The sequence below is a fragment of the Carex rostrata genome, chromosome 1, assembly GCF_964058835.1.
Source record: "Carex rostrata chromosome 1, lpCarRost1.2, whole genome shotgun sequence".
NCBI classification, from domain to species: domain Eukaryota; kingdom Viridiplantae; phylum Streptophyta; class Magnoliopsida; order Poales; family Cyperaceae; genus Carex; species Carex rostrata.
Window position 1 is genome coordinate 20,419,149 of NC_135918.1, and position 20,960 is coordinate 20,440,108.

The following is a 20,960-nucleotide window of genomic DNA, read 5'->3' on the forward strand; positions in this document are numbered from 1 at the left end:
TTTTTTTCTCCGTTCAATATAACCAATATTTCTAACGATCTATGAGGAATTTTGCAAATCTAAAACCACGAACGTTTTCTACACAATTTTATCTTTCAAATGAGATCCATGATGACATACTTTCGAGTTGTCCGTTGCACAAGTATTCATCTCTTATCGAGAAAGTATTAATCCTCATCGTGTAAGTGTAAATATAAAAACTTGACACATCACTCATCCATTTTTTACATGTTTTTAGAGGTGGTTTTTTTTTTCTTCGTTCAATCTAACCAATATTTCTGACGATCTGGGAAGAATTTTGCAAATCTAAAACCACGAACGTTTTCTACACAATTTTATCTTTCAAATGAGATCCATGATGACATACTTTCGAGTTGTCTGTTGCACAAGTATTAATATCTTGTCACACAAGTATTCATACATAAGATATTAAGTATTCATTTATACACATTGAAGTATTCATATCTAAGACATCAAGTATTCATTCATATATCTCTATTTTTTTTTTCAAAATTTGTTTTTATGTCATTTATTTAATACGCAGTGACCTAATTCACCATTAATAAAGCTTTGTTCTTTGCAAAACTCGCTACTTCATGAGGAAGGGGAACATAAACATGAAAAAGATTAATTGCATATACATATACAATATTATTTTGATACGATCAACAGTGACGGATCTGACCCGGTAGAGACGTGTTCTAGTATTCATTCAAACACATTGAAGTATTCATTCATACACATTGAAGTATTCATTCCTGGCATAGGCGTGCTTGATTGGGATGGAGTGACGGATGATCTCCGACAGAACGTTCGCTAGAGCAGGAGTAGTAGGCATAGAGGGAAAAAACCGAGGCGAAAGTGTAAGAGGGAGGGAGCTTATTGTATTTATCATTTCGAGGTGGGAGAGGGAGGGGAGCTTATCAATAGAAAAACGGAGGTGGAGGAGGAGGTGGGATGCGGTGGTGGGAGAGGGAGGTAGAGGCGGAGGTGAGGTGAGGTGAAGGTGGGAGAGGGAGGTGGGAGGCGGAGGTGGGAGAAGAAGATGGAGGTGAAAGAGTAAAATAGAGGTGGAAGAGAAAGAGAGAAAGAGGAAAGAAATAAAAGTTGTTAGAAATAGTAGTTATAGTTAAAATAGAAAGTTAGTTGGGAGATGAAATGAGGGATGGATAGGTGGGGAATATTATAATTATCCTAATAATAAATATATCTTGACGTGTTTCATCTGAAAATGCAAATCTTGGTATTTGTACTGGACACGCAAAGCCAATTTTTAGACGTACTATTCTTATTAAACATAAATGTAACAAAACAACTCCCGGAATTTCAATTCATTTGGCAGCTGAGCATTTTCAAATGAAACATGAAACAAGAAATGCTTGGAATTGGATAGTGCCCAGTGCACAGTGCCTCAGAATTGGGTCTACATGGTTCTTTGATCGCACCGGCTATATATACAATACAATACAATACAATACAATATTGTCGTTCATGCTGGTATATTTTCAACTACGGCTGTCATATTGCACAAATTAGTTCCAGAAATCAAACTTGTCAACATAAATAATTTGAAAAAAAAAAAAACTATAAAAAAAGATCCAACTATTTTGCGAAGATATCTTACTGCTGAATTGAAGAAAAAAAAAATCTATAAAAAACATCTGACTATTTTGTTAACATATATTTTACTCCCAATAAAGTAAAAAAAATGTAAAAAACATAAATTAATAACTGCGAAAGAAGAAAGTAGTATGCCCTGGTTTTTTTATTGTTAAAATGTGGGTGAAAACTGAAGCATCTGCATCCCTCTTCCAGCAACTGCAATCTGATATCTCTCATTTACTCTGAACAAACAATGCATTACATTTACATTAGATGGAGGAGGATAAATAATATCAATTATTAAAACAAAAGATGCTAGAAACATGAATTTAGTCCATTTTATAAATTTTTGGTTGTCAAAAAGAAAATGCAAAAAAATTAAGGTGTTACTTTCAAAAGTAAGTTGCAATAGGCTGCCTTTACAGCTTTTACCTATCTGAAATGATAGCATCTAGGGTTTCTGGTTCAGGCACACTAATTATGAGATGTGAATATTCTGCTAATTTCCCGAGCTGGTCTACTCTCCAGCATCTAACTCTCTGATCCAGACCTGTTGAAAAAACCCAACTTCCATCTGTCCATACACCTGCAAAATAAATCTGACTTCCTGATCAGATATCGAATCAGAACAATATAAACCAGAAGAGAAAAAAAAAAATCAACACAGACCTTTGACTGCAGAGCTGTGAGCTGATGCAATCCTGTCTTTACTGAGAACCCTAATTTTAGTGTCACTATCTGCAACTGGACCCTCAAGTGTAAATTTAAAACAGTGCAGCGCTTGGTCGTCCCCTCCACTCACAAGCAAGCAACCTTCATCAGATGACACAACATGCAAACAGTTGACCCCTGACTGGTGCACACAGCCAAAGATGAGTAGCGGCTCTATTTCAGCCAAGTCATTTGCACTTTTGTTTTGGTGTGCATCCTCCTCTTCTTGATTGGAAGAGTAATTTGTTAAAGATCTCCACTTACGGCCCCCGCAACTCCCTCGGCCAGTTTTGGGCCGAGTTTGGCAATCGATTAGGGTTTGTGGTTGGATTTCAGCTACTAATTGCATGAAGTTGTTGATAGATTGAGTGAGGTCCCAAAAGGTTATACTTCCATCAGTGGCACCACTTATGATAACATATCTATCTCCATTTGTTGCAATGTCTACAAGGATGATAAAAATAAAATAAGTCACAAACTAGTATTCATCATATAAAATATATCATATACAAATTTGACACGAGGATACAAAATGATATATATTGAACACAGAGAAGGTTAATAGTATATTTGTTACTAGTATGTAGTACACAGAAGTTAATTCAACAAATGTAAATGGTAAACAATAAATTATAAGAAAAATATATCAAAAGAAAAGACCAGAGTTGCCATTACCATGACTGCTAACAACTATGTATTGCAAGGCTAGTACTGGAGATGTTTGTTGGCCCAAGGTGGCAACATCGAACCTGTTCAAACAACAAACTCCACTCAGAAAACAAGTAAACAAACAAACAAATGATCAATGAATCAATTCAATAGTAAAAGGAAATAACAGAAATAATGAATAAGCACCAAAGTCGAGAAGGCAGAAGGAGAGCTCTCAATACGAGGGTAGCATCTGAGCAGGCAACCACAATAAAGCACACTGACATCCTGTTTCATTAACCAAGAAATAAAAATGTCAATATTATAGAACTACGCCTCCAATTACACCTTAAAATGACAAACTTGATGGAATATGATTGATATTTGTGGGTGCACATGATATGGCCACTAACAACAACAAATGTCTTTACCTTGCAAAACTATTCCTCAAAATAAATGCAGTGACAGCCATGTATCTCCAGTCATTTTCAATGTGCTTCTCCTCTTTATTATTTGTATTAACTTTAGGTGGTATGTGAGAGGAGAACCATTGAAATGTGGTGCTTGCATTTCCTTCATTCAAAATCCAACAAGTCAAGACTTGCTTTGACCCAACTGAAATAAGCAACGAATAATCATGGTTGATCTCACAATCACTTTGAGATCCGTGCAGATGATGTCCATATTGGTGTGTTTTTGGCGTGAAGCATATTGACCTAACAGCTGACCCACCTACGTGTTCTCCAAGTAACTTGGAGTCTGACCACCTTCTTTCATTTGGCAAGTATCTGAAAAAAGTAGATAATTGTCAACTCAATTTAGCCTACATGATTCCTTTTTGTGCAATTATGCAAAAAATTAGCCCCAATTTAGCTGCAGTTTATTATAAGCTGTGAAATTAAGCAACAGCAACCAATAGTATCATAACAATATGATAAGCTTTTCCCAAAATGCAAAATAGTGTCCCTTTAAAGTAGCAGGGTTCAATTCCAGATCAGCTTGCACAATTTTACTTGCAAATAAGAAATATAAATAATATGATAGAAGTTCTCCATTGGAAAAACACAAACCTAGTAAGTCGAACAGTACCATCTTCACAGCCTGTTGCCACCAAGGCACAAGAGGTACCTTTCTGCTTCAGTTTTGTTCCAAGAGAAACGAAAGATAGAGTATGTATCTCTCTTCCATGAAACTGCATGTGCAACACTTGAGGAATCACTTGTTTTTCAGAAATAGAAACCCAGAGCCTATGTACATGTATCTCTTGATCCTGTCAAAAAAATAAATAAATCAATAAATAGTAAATACACAATAAATAATCAAATAGAAAGGCCTGATAAGTGATGAAAAAGAAATTGCCACCAAATACTGCCAAATCTTCCATCCAAGTAAAAGGAAATATTATGCTACTGGACCAAAAGAAAATAAGCATTTGACACAATAATAAGTATACTAGAACACGTGTCAGTTCCAAATTTCACTGTCATAATACACTTCTCGAGTGAAGTATAGACTATAGAGTAATTTTTAGTAACTACCAAAAAAAGCAGCTGTATAATTTCTATCCATTTTAATGAATCACTACTTGGTATATAATACACCATTTGCAAAGGGTCATCTACTACTACTTTGCACATCAAATTTTATTTGGAAAATAACTTAGAATTTATTGAAAATAAAAACCTTCAAATATGCAAAGCAATTTTGTTGTTGTGGAACAGCCCCCAGATAGTAAGAATACGGTCTGCGCCAACCGCCACATGGAATTTGAATTATCTAAAAGAGAATAAAATATCAAGATATCACACCAAGACAACAAAGAAATCAAACAAAATGGGAAAAACCATCAAATGACCTACTTCCTGATACTTGTCACATTACTGGTCTCACATTTCATAAAATCATGAATAAAATACAATTGTAAGATGGTTAGGTGCAGGATCAACTGATACATATAAAATAAATGCCTTGTTTACTATTTAGATTAACCAGTCTATACAATTCGGCAAGAGTCATGAACCAGTAACACAGTTTGATCAAATTGCTGCTGTGTCTAATTGCAATAGTCAATTTGTTACCTTGGTCTCATTTATTACGTCCCAAATTACAAAATCAGCAGACATGAAGCCAATTGCAAGGCTGCCAAGTAGACTAGCCTCCCCATAGTGGAATTCGCTATATACAGATTGAACTGTACCCAACTCTTTCACTTGCTTCATTCCTATAAATTCCATCTTTTGATCTGATTTCTGATACTTGAATAAGCATATGCATCCATCTCCTCCAGTCTATAAGATTTTCAAACAAGGAAAAACAAATATAAGGATTACCATACCAACTGTTCATCTCCCAAATACCAGTACATTCCTCGGCTATTGGTTGTAACAAACACAAGACCTGAATAGATTTGTTTTGGTATCTCTTTACTTTTATAATTATGTCTAGTAATGTTCTCAACCAAAAACATGTACTAAACCTGTTGCAAACATGTTGGTAATGATACAAGATTTTCAATTGTTACCGTTCGAATTTCAACACTGCTAGAGTCTGATTCACAAATATAAATACTGGTGACATTAGAAATCCCGTGGGCCCCTCTGAAACGATCAACTAGAGGGATCTTCTCCTGTAAATTATCACTCGAGTTGTCCATTTTGAATCTTTCAGCAAAAGGGAAAATTGTGAGGTTTCCTTTGTTATCTCCAGCTACTAGAATCTACACAAGAAAAACAAAAGGGTCAAAATACTACTATAACAATTCTATGGCCTAGTATATTGTTCTAGCCTTTCGCTATGCTGGCTGTATTGAAGCACACAAAAGAAAACATGATCATAATATAACAATTTCTATCACAATTTTGGTACATCGGCGATTTGTCCACACAACTCAGCTTTAGAGTCCAGGCCGGGGCTTCAAATTACAAAAGAACAGAGAAGCACAAAACTAACACAATATCTAGGCCATGACAACAATGATTTGTAGTAATAGTAACCATAGTACGACCAAATAACATCAAGAACAACACTCAAATTACAAATAATTATAACTTTCTTTTTATATGAGAGTACCTCTTCCTTAGGGGATGCATCTATGCACATAATCCGAGCTCCGAAACATGATTGGAACATAGCAATAAGAGGTACCTCAATACTTCCAGGAAAATCTTGTGTGTTAATTTTTAAATTATCTTCTATATCCCACAACTTGAGCACACCCCTTGGATCACCTGTAAAAAGGTGGCTGTCAAGGCCCCACAAAGAAAAACAAAATTGAAACAATGTAATCCACTTGGTAATGTCAAGTGCATTGATAAACATGTCAGCTTATGCATAAATATATCAATTGATGTAAAAATATTACTATCCATGTTCACATACCTGGAACCAAGCGATTTGCACCAAAATACACCTAAAAGCTGTCTCTCTTTTTCAGCTGACCAAGTAAAAGATAAATCCACCTTAGCCCCACTTTCTCCTTCATCTGACACTTTTACAACAGTGACATTTCCTTTGCCATCTCCAAGGGCAACAAAACCTCTTTCAGTTACATCCATGCAAATAATTGCTATTTCTTCATTGACTTGGATAAGTTGAGTCCATTTTGCATTTTTCGGGTCAGAAATGTCTACATGATATAAAAACCCATTGTTGGTTGACACGTATAGCGTGTTTTGTTCTGTAAATTGAAGGCACCGAACATACTCGCTTTTACTGCAAAATTGAATAAAATGGAGGAGAATATTAGTTAAAAAGTAGAGATATAAGTAATTGAATGTTCCTACCATTTATTGAGTTCAACTCTATTACCAATGTTTTACGTGTTATGTTGGCACCAAGACCAAGACACAGTGAATTTTATTTTGTTGCCTTCATTTTGAAACTGTGAGGCTAAAATACCAGGATATTCTCAAAAATAAACACGAAAGAAACAAACCAAAAGAGATACTACGCCACTACCAAGTTAGTAATGTTTTGTCATGATCAATGGGTAATAAGTACTAGACATATATCTAACTACTGTTTTAAGACAGTATGTAATTTCCAGGTATGTGATAATAGATTCCCTTGCCATCAGTGATATTACAAAAATTGAAAAAAGGAGTTGGAATAAAGGGAAATGCCTGTCCATAAGGCTAAGTTGTTTCGTTGTCTTTGGTGCAGAAATTGTGAAAGTATCACAAAGATGCATCAGATCAGCAGTAGCTCTGGTGGGTTCGTCCTTTCCTTTTGGCAGAGAGGAAGAAATCTCATTTATTTTAATTGCCGAATCAAATCCAGCAGTAATTATTAAGGATAAACTAGGCTCATACAAGCACCGCCATATCCCTCTTCCACTAAGAGGAAAAAAGAAATAATTAGCGATAGCATAAAGAGATGCACATGCTTTATTTTACCAGAGAATTGGCAAAAGGAGGCCCTCCTTTGGACAAGTTGTTAAACAAGTACATAACATAATATAAATTGTACTTACATGTGCTCCTTTAATATCATGATTTGGCTTCCATCAGCACCCCACAAACGGCAAGTGCAGTCCTCTCCGGCTGTTATGATTATCTAATACAACCAAAATCTATAATGAAATAAAGAGGAGAACAAATGCAACTGGCAATTCTGCTCAGTGATTGTCTGAATCAACAGTCACAGTCTCAGAATTGTGGTTTGTTTTTTCTCATTCATGCAGATTTATGAAGACTTGATACAATATAACCCCAAAGAAAGACCTGGCCCCTTGGAAGACCTGCCAACAAAATAACTAAGAGACCAAGAGGATAAATTTAACCATGGCAGTATCACACTAATTCCTGGTGATCCTCAGTTAAATTGAGCTCAATTGAGTCTCATGTCACCCAATTGGGAGCTTAATTGCTTAGAATGTATCTAAATTGAAACTTGAGAAACTTGTGCTGCACAAGTCAGCTCCATACCAGCAATGCCAGAAAAAATTAAAATCTGTATTGCAACAATGTACTCTTACAGAATCAGACAAGTAGCAGTCCCATATTCTAGCATGATGCCCAAATAAAGTAAGTTCTGACGGTCTCGTAAGGCCTTCATTTTGAGTTTTACCAGTCAAATCCCAGATGCGAGCACTGTCCTGACAATAAAACCAAAAAGTTTTCTACAACTGTCATATGTTATATATATCTTATATCTCAGGCATCCATATATGTGATGTCCGTAAGAAAAGGGAGACAAATAATGATAACACACCCAAACAAGGCAAAGATAAATAGTTTAAACATTAGAACAAATATTTATCATTTTACAAAGGCCTGTTTCTGAAAATAATAAAGTCATGTATCAAATACGCACCTGCGATCATCAGAAGCAGACATGATCTTTGTGCCATCATCAGACCATGCAAGTCTAAAGATGGAGCCTTCATGACCAATGAGCCAATCCAAGTGAACTGCACTTAGCTCTTTAGGTTCTAACCTCCAAACTATAATCTAGCATCATGGGAATTCAAATAATGGTTTCAAACATAAATAAAATTCAGTCAGTCATAAGAAATGTACCTGAAAATAAGCAGGCAGGGGAAAATTTTAAATACCTGATTGTATATGGTACCAGAAGCAACAGAGAGGGATTCAATGGTGTCGCCATGCAACCTCATAGAATATAGAAGGCACCTGTCTGCAATTTGATTAAGAACACACACATTTATTATTTATTAGGGAGAAGTTGGCTGGCTATTAATCAGGTGAAAGAGGGTAATATATATAAGGGACCTTGTGACTTGATTCGAGCAATAAGGGAACAAGTAGCAACATTCCATAAGGCAACAGAGTTGTCACTAAGTCCCACCACAAGCAGCCGTTGTTCCTCTCTCTCCAAGAAGCGCGTGTCAAGTACCCAATGGTCAAAAGGGGGTAAGGCATGGACCAAGTCCAGATGGTATCCTTGCTCTGTATTTGTATTTGAATTTGGAGTTGAAGAAGCGAGTAGGAAGAGCTTGAGGGTTCTCTCTCCAAAGATGGAGATGGAGAAAGAAGAGCGAACCTCCTTCAGCTGTGTTATCCCATGAACTCTGATGCCATTGAATACTTGAAAAGTTGAGCATAGGTTTCCAGATTTGAGATCATAGAGCAGCAAGTCTGATCCGATACCAGCAAGGAGAAGGGGGAAGGGAGACGAGGGGAGAAGAGAGAGTGCAGAAATCTCTCCAACATAGAGGCCTCCGCTCAGACACCATTGCTGTACCTCCATGGACATGGACCTGGTCCACGAAATCAACTATTTGTTGTTAGCATAGTCACAGGATTTCTGACCTGAGCATCATCAGACTATCTTTACGTACAATTATTGAATTAACCCAATTCTTAATAAAATCAATCAATCAATATAATAATAATAATAATGGAAATAGGTGGAGAGCACCTATTCTTCCTGTTTCTTTCGCTTAGGAATTCGCCAGAGGTAAATTTTCTCGTCAAATCGTCCGAAACGAAATCATCTCCGGTCGTTATGCGCAATCCGATCGGAAAATTTTAAAATACTTGAATTCCATTTCTCGTTTTAAAAGAGAGAGCTGAGCTGGTTCCGATCAGGGGGTGAGAGAACTGAGAGAGAGCAAAGCAACGCAAGAGGCGGCAAGGGGTTTTGTGGGTAAATATTTTTAACAGAGTAGTTTTGGCTTCATGCAGCGCACGAACCATCTGCAACGCTGTTTTGATTCTATAGTCCAGGTGCTGCATGAAGCCAAAACTACTCTGTTAAATCTTTACCCGGGTCTTGGGGTTTGGGGTTTTTGGGCTTTTGGGTTTGCGCCTTTTGGGACTTTTTGGGGCTTTTTGGGGCTTTTTGGGCACATTGTATGCAGTTTTGGGCCTATTAATTTGTAAATTTGCTATTTCTTCGTTAAATTGAGATTGAAAAAATCAGAGGAGGATCAACTTACAGCATTCTACGGTTATAATATTTTATACAATTTTTGATAGTTCAAAATTCTCAATAGTCGATCCAAAGTGTTTAACATGATTTTTATATTAAAATGTACTTGGAGATCAAATTTTAAAGTTTTTTGAATTATTTTACTATTTATTAAGTATTTTACAAAACTATTATTTTCAGACCATTAAATTTTGTACCCATCTTAATAAATAGTACAAAAAAATTCAAAATGAATGTAAAATTTGATCTCCAAACACATTTTAATATAGAGATCATATTAAACGATTTGAATCGATTATTTGGACTTTCAAAAATTATATTATAAAATATTATAACTATAAAATATTTCAAGTAAATCCCTAAAAAAAAAAAATTATAGTCACTAAAACATAAATAAATAAATAAATAAATAAATGGATGAGTTTGATTTAACGTAGACAGCTTAATTTGGCAATTGTCCTTGAACTCTTTGTGCTTTTCACCTAACAAAGTAGACAATTGAGACAGTCAATTTTAAATGGCTTGTTTGAATTAGATTGAATGAAGGCAAAATACTGCAGATTGCGGAACCGATACCTCTACTAAACTAAACAGAGGGATTCATAAGTCATAACCCAAGTATCTCGACAATATATTATTATATTTAGAATAATAAATAATATGGAATAATATGTTGCATTTGTTTAAAGGTGGCTGTGGCTTGGGTGACGTGTCATGGTCCGTAATATAACAGTGTGGGATGAATGAAGATTGAAGAATAAAGCGGTGCTCAAGCGGCGTTCAAATAAGAAAAGCGTTCTCAGGCGTACTGTTTTCAAACGGTCGGTTGGGTTCAAACCGAATTAAAATTATTAATTTTTTTTTTCGATTTTCAAAATTATAATCGAACCGAAACCGATTAAATTTATAAACTGATCAAGAACTGAACCGAATAAACTGATGTAAATTTTGGTTTATTCGGTTCAAACCGAAATAAATCTATTAATACCATTATTAATGAAAATTATACATGTTCATACACAAATTGTTCAGTTTCATACAAAATATATAGATATTTTAAAATATTTTAACTAAAATAGAAGAAAGGAAGTGTCACACCCCTGATTTATACCATCCGGAGCATGATTATATAAGCATCTTCACACTTTTTCCTAGCCCATCAACCTACGTCGCCAACAAAAAGGAAAACAAAATAGCAAAACGGAGTCAACTACAAAGCTCAGTAACCGGTTATTTAACGACGTGCTTCTCTACAATTGGCTTAATTTAACAACCATTCAAATAGGCCGGATTAATCCATACACATCTAATTATGCACGCATATTTAACCAACAATAACACGTCGGTCTAGGTTATTCATAAAACCAGTCACATCATATTCACACGTGTAATCCCTGTCACAGGCGATTCCCACATTCTCATAACACAATTCTTTTAATCTGTCAATCCAATGGGAAATCCATCTAACATTGGAAGACCGCCAACTCACTGGGAAATCCATCCAACAGTAAGAGGCTACAATTATATATCAAATTCCAACCTCAGACCCGCTATCCCATTAAATATGCCATCATAATTCCATATGTAATACCAATATTCAAATCAACCATACAAAACAAAAACACAGTTATAAAGAAGTCCGATTACCTGATAGTAAGATGTTTCCGAAACTGAAGTTAGATAGAAATCAATTATACAAGAATCAACCGCGACGTAGGATCAAAATTCCAATCGGAAATATTACAAAATTTCTCTTTTATTTAATCTTCTGTTTTCCTTTCTCTTTTTCGCTAACTTTTTTTTTTTATATAATTATGTTTGTTTTTCTCTCTACGGAGATGGATTTTGCCTTTTTAATAGGATATAGGTCGGTTAGGGTCGTGCCCTTTCAATAGGATTAGGTTAGTTATAGATGGATATATTGTTTTAATATATTTCTTTACAAAGCTCCTCAATTAAATCATCTAAGAAAGAAAATAAAACCCGCTCATTTTGAAGATATATTAAATGAACATAAATTATTTCCAATAAAAAATATACTTTATTTATGAAAAAGCCTTATAAATAGAATTAATAAAAACTTAATTTTTCGAGTTGTTACAGGAAGCAAAGATTGAACCAAACATAATATAAATCATACTTAAACAATATAATTTGGTCGGTTTGGTTTAATCAGTTTTGAAAAATCTAAACCGAACAAATCCATTTAAACCAAAATAATTCAAAAATTTAACTGAACCGATCCACTTCAACCGAAAAACGAACCATTTAAACTGACATTTTTTTAGTTCGGTTGAAAACCGAACATGCCGAACCATTTGAACACCCCTACTGGGGCGATCAGAAAAAGAAAAAACAAGCTTCACTTCTATCTTCTCTTGATAGGTATCGGATTGAAGTAATGGATCAGTGGGGGGTGTCTTCTCTTCATGGGTGTGAGTTGTTGCATCCGCGCTGTAAGTGTAGCAGACCTTTTTGTCGTTTGTTTTGTTATTGGATTTATTTATTTTAGGTGGATTTGATTTGATTTCATAATTTATTTATATCCAGTTGGTTGGGTTGGGTTGCGTTGCGTGCATTTGCCGACACAAATTGCATCCCGAATAAATATAATTGATGCATGCGTCCATAAGTCCATTGTTTCTTCTTTTTGGAGTGCATACACACGGAGTACAGAACATGTATGGTACGGTTATCATCTCAGTCTTCCAATGCCAAGTCAACCCTAAATCCATTGAATTGTTTGCGCCGGGGCCGGGCCAAACTTCACCAACCTTTCTCCCTTTTAATTTAATTTAATTTAATTTAATTTAATTTGACACATGTATAGAAGAATTACAAGAAATATATAATTATCTCTGTTACTAAAGAAACAAAACCTTATTTGTTATTGAAAGAAACTTTCATTTCATTTCATTTCATTTCATACTAATTCATTCAAGTGGTTAGTGGTTACTGAGTCAGCCTATGCCCATCAATTAAGTAACCATCCACCAACTCCCTTCTCAACTAATAAACAATGACACCAAATAACCTTTCAACTTAATTAAACATCTTTTCTTTTTATTTTCTATTTTTTTTTTTATTTAATGCTAATTCAAGTGGGAGGACATACAGAAAATAGGTCACCTACCTTTCTAAAATGCAACAAATAAAATGTTTTTTAGGGATTAATTAGTGATGGTAGGTAGGGGCCCAGGGGCAGGAGTAGGGGTAGGTAGGTAGCCGAGTAAAAGTCTGACCTGACTTCTCAAATTAGGCAAATCTATCTACAATGTAAATGTATAGGCCTGTTCATGGCTTTGGACCAGATTAGATTATAAATCCACTTAAATTTTAATTGATGGTTTTAGACCAGATTGGATTATAAATCAATCCAGTTAGGCGTTCGGAATTTTTTTTATAAATCATAATTAATAAAATTAATTTTAGCAAGACAACATAATTTTTTTTTTTTTTTTACAAGAAGCATAAAGAACGAATCCTCATTCAGTCTCCACATTTTACTTTTTGGAGAGACCGAATGGGGGAGTCGGTCTCCATCTATTTCCAGCTTTTTCGCCGCAGTGGCCACACAAAATTCCAAATAGGCTAGATCGAGTAGCCTATTCAATCTCCATGTTTTTTTATTTTTAAATACCTTTCTTCTCCCTCCAAAAAAATATTAACATGCATGACATGCAAACCCAATTAAATATTAACATTCATTTTATTACTCTACATTATTCTACAATTACACTACAAAAAACTAAATTACACTAAAAAAAATTAAATCATTCAAAAATTGATTTATACTACATGCAAAAAGCTAAATATTTTTAATTGTTTTTTCTTAATTTTGTTATATAATAATTATTCTATTATAATTATTTTATTGATATCAACTTTTTTTAGAAAGAAAATATGATTTCCCATAATTATTCCCACGGTACAACCGAATACTCATTCATTATGTTCTCATAATTATTTTCATACATAATTATGAGTGTGGGTTCCCGCAAATAAAAAAGTGGGTTCTTGAACTCGTCAAATCTCATCTTGTACAATCCCATGACAAACGAACATGCCCTAAAAAAAGGTGATGAGCTAATATATATCGCAAATTAAAGTTTTTGTTTAATTTGATTTAATATTTCAGATTTTAAATTTTAAATAGTTGATACGAACCGTTCAAACATGACCTCCATATTAAATTGTTCTTAGAGACCAAATTTTTTTTTTAGAAAACTTTATTATTTTTAGATAGATACAAAATTACTGATTTTGAAAAAATTATGGACCATAAAAAACAATAATTTTGTATCAATCTAAAGTAATAATAATTTTTTTTTTTAAAAAGTAAAATTTTATCTCCAAGAACATTTAATTATGAAATCATTTTTAACAATTTTGGATAGAAAACCTTGATATCATAAAATATTAACGCAGATTAAAACAATAACTTTAATTTGGCGATGTACATCAGCCCATCTTATTAATGAGTATGATTTATGATATTTTGTTTAATTGCGGTATTTTTTTAATTTGAGATAATAAATATTCTGAATGTTAACCTCAAATGATAGAAAATTGAAAATCAAAACAATAATAGAAAATTGAGTGACATACTCGAAAAACATCCAATGATTGATTTCTCACCTAGATTTTTTTTTTATGTTTTAATTTTGTTAATTTTATTATTTTAAAATTTCCAATTACTCGATATACAATGAAACATACATCAAATCTTATTTTTTTGCAAACACGATACATAGATAATGTAAATTATGTCTGAATTTTAAATTTAAATCTAATTTTGAAAAAAAATATGATAATTATTAAAGTAAAAAAATCGTCAAGTGATGATTTGTCAATATTTATAATGGATTGGGTTGTTAGATTTTAGTATTTAGAATTGAGAAAAGGTTATGGTCCACAAATTTTTGTCCACGTTCTGTCCACAAACATTATCCACTCTCAGTTTAACTGTCACAGATTATCTTCATTCCCCACCGTTAGACCACCTTCTAACGGGCTTTCATGCCTATTTAAACCTCTCTTCTTCCCCGATCGTTTATTTCCATTTTTTGAATCGATGAGATCGAGTCTCTCATCTATGCCGCTCCCTCCGCCATTGTTCTTCTCGCCCGTCCCTTGTTGCCCCCTCGCGCCACCATCCCCATCTCTGTCCAGGTCTCAACCGCACATAAGCCTCCGGCTTCTATTCCTCCTTCAATTCCCATTACTGTCATCCCAACTGCCGATCTCAATCGTGACTCTCCTCTCATCGCAATGGAGGCGGTGTTATTGCACCCTCCTCCTCACTGTCGATCGAATAGAAGTTGTTAGGGTTGAAAAACAGGGCAAAATTTAAATCTAGTGAGTTATTTCTTTATTTCTATTGAATTTATTGTTTGATTTGATGAAGTAACGGATCTAGCATTATTTTGAACTTTTAATTGAATTTGTTGTTTGATTTGATGCAATAACAGATCTCGTAATTATTTCTTTATTTCTGTTGAATTTCAATATGGAGGAGATATGACGAGACAATCTGAGAGATGCGATATGGATGAGAGATGAAAGCGAGGCGATATGGAGTATTGATCTTGTCATTTTACAGTATTCACCCGGTTAATTTTACAGTATTTATCTTGTGAAAATCTGGAGGAAAGAGATGAAAGCGATGCGATATAGAGTATTAATCTTGTCATTTTACAGTATTTACCCTGTTAATTTTACAGTATTCATCTTGTGATTTTACAGTATTCATCCTGTGAAAATCTGGAGGAAAGAGATAAAAGCAAGGCGATATGGAGTATTGATCTTGTCATTTTACAGTATTCACCCGGTTAATTTTACAATATTCATCTTGTGATTTTACAGTATTTATCTTGTGAAAATCTGGAGGAAAGAGATGATAGAGAAGTGATATGGAGTATTGATCTTGTTATTTTACAGTATTCACCCGGTTAATTTGACAGTATTTATTTTGTGAAAATCTGGAGGAAATAGATGAAAGCGAGGCGATATGAAGTATTGATCTTGTCATTTTACAGTATTCACCCGGTTAATTTTACAGTATTCATTTTGTGATTTTATAGTATTCATCTTGTGGAAATCTGGAGGAAAGAGATGATAGAGAGGCGATTTGGAGTATTTATCTTGTGATTTTACAGTATTGATAATGTTAATTTTACAGTATTCATCTTGTGAACAGTTACTAATGTTTAACAATGTGGTTGTGAATATTTGATGTATTGATGATTTATAGTTTGTATCTGTTAGTTTTACTGTTTACATCTTTTAGATTTATCGTATTGAATTTTACAGTGTGCTTATCTCAATTTTATAGTGTTTTAGGTTTCAGATTTACAGTTTTATAGTTTGCATTTGTTAGTTTTATAGTTTACATTTGAAAATTTTACGGTATTGAAGTTCTATAGTTTGCATCTGTATGTGTTTACAGTATGTGTAGTATTAATTTATAGGATATAGATGCATATATAAATATTAATAATTGAAGAAAAAAATTAAAATTAATCTTAATTTTGAAAAATAAAATTTGATTAAAAAAATTAATTTTGATTAAAAAAATTAATTTTGATGAAAAAAAATTAATTTTGTATAATTTCTGGGTTTATTTTGAAAAAACTGCAAGTTTGAGAAGTGGTTCAATTTTAAAATATTCTAGAAGGATTTAAAACTGTAATTAACTGTAAACATCAAGTGGTCCCGCATCAAATACAATTAGTTCGACAAGTTGTGTAAGTTGTAAGTACACAGTGGTCCCGCTGGATGTTAGAATTTTAAAATGCGTTTTTTATAAGATTAGTTACATAAGTTTATAGCATTGAATATGAAATTTTATAGGATTCACGCACGTCAAATGACAATTTTTTTTAAACAAAATATGAACAACTAGCTGTGGACAATTCGATGATTCCTTTAAAATTTACTATTTATTTACCTCCAACGGTCCAACCCATGATTTAGGAAAAAAAATAAAAAAGAATTTAGTATTTACTAATTTGACAGTGGGCCGGGTCAAGGTGAACTTGGATGACGGGCCCGTCCAGGTGAGGTCAGTCACCCATACTTTTTCTTTAACCTGCTACTACCGGTTGTCCGGTTGATGCCTCTATTTTTATTTGTACATGCGCCTGTTCTACAACATTTTGACTCAGAGACGGGGGTGCAGTGGTGCTTCTCCTGCAGTGTACGTAAAAGACCTGGTGCATCCGGGATTTTACAATCCCAATGCCTAGGTGCGGACGAGTCCACTTGCACACATCATCAGACTCCACTCCACCCACCCCCAACCTCTCTGTGCTCCAGTCTTCAGAGGCCTCGTAAATCTAGACCGTCAATCGGATCAGATAGGAGTTGGTGAGATTAAATCTCAGTCGTATATCCTGATTCGTCCTCTTCCTCTCCTTTCAACTAGTCTTTATAAATAGAGACGCCGAAGCAAGCCCTCAACTCGTGGAAGAGGAAGCAGGGGCAAGGCCAATCCTTTTGCTATATTCAAACAGCACCTAAAATATCCAAGCACAAGGATCCTATTCCTCTCTCTCTCTCTCTCCTACCTGGTACTTACTAGATTAGATCTCTACTCAATCTCACTCTCCTTTCTTCCTTTTTTTTTGCTAATTCGCTATTTTTTTTACATCTTTTTGACCTCTCAATTGGGAAATCGGTACTAAAATTGTGTATATGACTTTGTTAAACATTTAGTTTGTTCTCTTTACTATCTCAGTTGTCAGACTTCATAGAAATACAATACCTACCCAATCGATCCAATCAGTGTAAAAAAGACGAGGTTTAATTACATCCGTTGTATACTATAAGTAGTTTTCAAGTCTGGAGGTGATTTTTCTCGAGTTTTATCCATTTTTTGCGACTTATATTGTTAGATCTGGGAGATGTATCGATCTTTATTTGATCTTCTGTAATGAGCGAGATCTTTTCCAGCTTGGATCTGGCCTTGGTGAACTTATCTAGCTAGATCTGACCCCGTCGCACTGTAATTTGCACTTAGAGAGTTCAGATAGTATTAAGATTTTCAGCCCTTTCTATGTATTTGCGGTCAGATCAGATGTTTTTATTAACTTCTCAATTGAGAACTCAGTCTTGTCAAATGTCAGATGTGCATCAAACACAGAGATCTTGGAAACATTTTAAGTACATATTTCACACTGAGCACGCGATTCTATGTTTCATTAGTGATATCTTAACGGGTCACTTGAATCTTTTGGTTTAGAAAAGTGTATTTTTACAACTCACATAACCTGTATGTTAAATTGCCTCACAGAACAAATGGCAGCCTTGGATACCTTCCTCTTCACCTCCGAATCTGTGAACGAGGGGCACCCCGACAAACTATGCGACCAGATCTCTGATGCAGTTCTTGATGCATGCCTTGCCCAAGACCCTGACAGCAAGGTTTGTTTTACTCTTTTACTCCTTTCTTTCAAAAGTAGTTACTGGATCTTATCTAAGAAAGATTTTGATTCCTTTTGAATTATTAGTTTGGAAATTTGGATTTTTAAAAGGATTCTGAATGTAATTAGACAATTTTCACAAGGAATTAGCTAATTTGAATTGCACATTTTAGAATAATGAAGTGCTATAAGCATCACTTATAAGACCTTATGACACAACAGGTGGCATGTGAGACTTGCACCAAGACAAACATGGTCATGGTGTTCGGTGAAATCACCACCAAGGCCAATGTTGACTACGAGAAGATTGTCCGTGACACCTGCCGTTCTATCGGGTTTGTGTCTGATGATGTGGGTCTTGATGCTGACAAGTGCCGTGTGCTGGTCCAGATTGAGCAACAGTCACCTGATATTGCACAAGGTGTGCACGGCCACTTCACCAAGCGGCCAGAGGAGATCGGTGCTGGTGATCAGGGCCACATGTTTGGCTATGCCACTGATGAAACAGAAGAACTGATGCCTCTCAGCCATGTGCTTGCCACCAAGCTTGGTGCCAAACTTACTGAGGTATATTAATTATTTTGATCAAATTTAATATACATAAATCTGTGCCCATTATACTCTTTTAAATTAATTTGGTGATTTGGGAACTAATTGAGCATCTCAATTTTGTAAAAATATCAGGTACGCAAGAATGGTACCTGTGCTTGGCTGCGTCCTGATGGAAAGACCCAGGTGACAGTAGAGTACCGCAATGAGGCAGGTGCCATGGTGCCAGTGAGAGTTCACACAGTATTGATCTCGACCCAGCATGATGAGACTGTGACAAATGACGAGATTGCTCGTGACCTCAAGGAGCACGTCATCAAGCCTGTGGTCCCTGCTGAATACCTGGATGAGAAGACCATCTTCCATCTTAACCCCTCCGGTCGCTTCGTCATTGGTGGGCCCCATGGTGATGCTGGTCTGACAGGACGCAAAATCATTATTGATACTTATGGTGGATGGGGAGCCCACGGTGGTGGTGCCTTCTCCGGCAAGGACCCCACAAAGGTACTGAACTTTCCTGTGCCAACATTTTACCAAAAAAAATTATATTTAAAAAGATGCATGACATTTAGTTTTTTTTTTTTTTTTTATCAGTCAGCTCAATTTGATATATTCTAATTCAGCATATATCCAAGTCATCTTGATGGATTTTGACCTGCATTTTATATTTGTACTATGAATGGAAAATAGTGTGTGTTAGTCCCTCCCAATTATACAGGATATTACTGTTGATGATACCTAATTAACAGGTCATACAATTGCACAGAAGTAATTAATTTGTATTTTGTAATTGAAGGTGGACCGCAGTGGGGCTTATGTTGCGCGCCAAGCTGCAAAGAGCATTGTTGCAGCAGGGTTGGCTAGGCGGTGCCTGGTGCAGGTGTCGTATGCTATCGGTGTGCCGGAGCCACTGTCTGTGTTTGTGGATTCATACGGGACAGGGAAAATGGCAGACAAGGAGCTGTTGAAGATAGTGAAGGAGAACTTTGACTTCAGGCCAGGCATGATCACTATCAACCTAGAGCTGAAGAAGGGAGGCAACCGTTTCATTAAGACAGCTGCCTACGGTCACTTTGGTCGCAACGAGCCTGACTTCACCTGGGAGATCGTCAAGTCTCTCAAGTACTGAGATTCGTTCATTCATTAATCCCCAATATTCTTATAATATATGCCCATGCCATGCATGCCCAGTTTGGGGGTTTGGGTTGGTTGGTTTGAGAGAGACCTACTTTGCTTGCTTGGATGATAATGGGGTTGGTTTAGCTGTATTCCTATTATGTTGTTAGTTAAACAGTAATAACTGGAGTGATGAGGGGGCTGTCACTGTCACTGTCATTACTTTTATGTTCTATTTTTTTCTCACCCCCCTCCCCCCCTCCTATCTCTCTGTGCGTTTTTTTTTTGGTTTGTTTTTTTTGTTTTGTTTACCTAATGCTGTGTTGACTGGCCACAACTCTTGACAGGAGTTATAGTGTGCTTTGTATGTGTTGCCTATGCAAGAGTTATATGAACGATTGAATTATGAGGTGCTTTCTTTATCCTTGTATGAACCAATAAGTCTGGTGTGCTTTTATTAATAGGGATCAAGTACTGTAAAGCAGATCTCACAAGTATTGGGCTAATTAAGAGAGAGATTCATTTAGAGAGATTCATTTAGAGCGAGTGCGTTTAATACCAGGCATGTTGGGCATGTGATTGTGCCTGTTCCATTTGTTTATTTTATTATTCCTACGCGCATGCTGGCCAATGGCCATGTGCTTGCTCCGTTTTAGTAAGCTGAGCTGTTTATGTCGGCAAGCAAAATTATTACTTCTCCCACAAGTGTCCATTTATTTAATTCTTAAATCTGATTCTGCTGTGCACACAGATTTGTTTCAATATAAATTGTCAAAGATTTGTCTGTTTCTTCCACCGAAGAGACCTCTGTTTATCTTTCAAGGACCACCAGGACCAAATTACCTTGAAACGAAACTGTAATACATTTCTTTCCTACTATTTTTGTTTACGAGTACACATATATTTTGTTTACAAGTATACATATATTTTGTTTACAATAAGAAAATAAATATCAAACACAATCATTTGAGTAGGCCATTATACTTAAAAAAAAAAAAAAAAAAAAAAAAAAAACCC

General features: G+C 35.2%; 2 protein-coding genes across 2 annotated transcripts; one reads left to right on the top strand and one right to left on the bottom strand.

Annotated features, from left to right (window-relative positions):
• Positions 1–1,587: 1,587 nt before the first annotated feature.
• LOC144563661 (Transducin family protein / WD-40 repeat family protein) lies at positions 1,588–9,490 on the bottom strand. Its single transcript, XM_078313139.1, has 19 exons — positions 9,343–9,490; positions 8,694–9,181; positions 8,516–8,598; positions 8,275–8,411; positions 7,937–8,051; positions 7,433–7,515; positions 7,083–7,295; positions 6,340–6,672; positions 6,031–6,202; positions 5,483–5,677; positions 5,040–5,249; positions 4,645–4,737; positions 4,032–4,231; positions 3,393–3,749; positions 3,169–3,249; positions 2,989–3,062; positions 2,272–2,757; positions 2,035–2,188; positions 1,588–1,844 (listed from the first exon to the last, which is right to left on the bottom strand). Exons 2-19 carry the CDS (start codon positions 9,175–9,177, stop codon positions 1,772–1,774), a joined length of 3,543 nt encoding a protein of 1,180 aa, XP_078169265.1. The 5' UTR covers positions 9,178–9,181; positions 9,343–9,490; the 3' UTR covers positions 1,588–1,771.
• A 7,785-nt stretch (positions 9,491–17,275) lies between these two features.
• On the top strand, positions 17,276–20,349 carry LOC144563695 (S-adenosylmethionine synthase 2). Its single transcript, XM_078313184.1, has 5 exons — positions 17,276–17,426; positions 18,149–18,279; positions 18,501–18,845; positions 18,963–19,331; positions 19,624–20,349. The coding sequence occupies exons 2-5, from the start codon at positions 18,154–18,156 to the stop codon at positions 19,954–19,956; spliced, it is 1,173 nt and encodes a 390-aa protein (XP_078169310.1). The 5' UTR covers positions 17,276–17,426; positions 18,149–18,153; the 3' UTR covers positions 19,957–20,349.
• Positions 20,350–20,960: the final 611 nt, after the last annotated feature.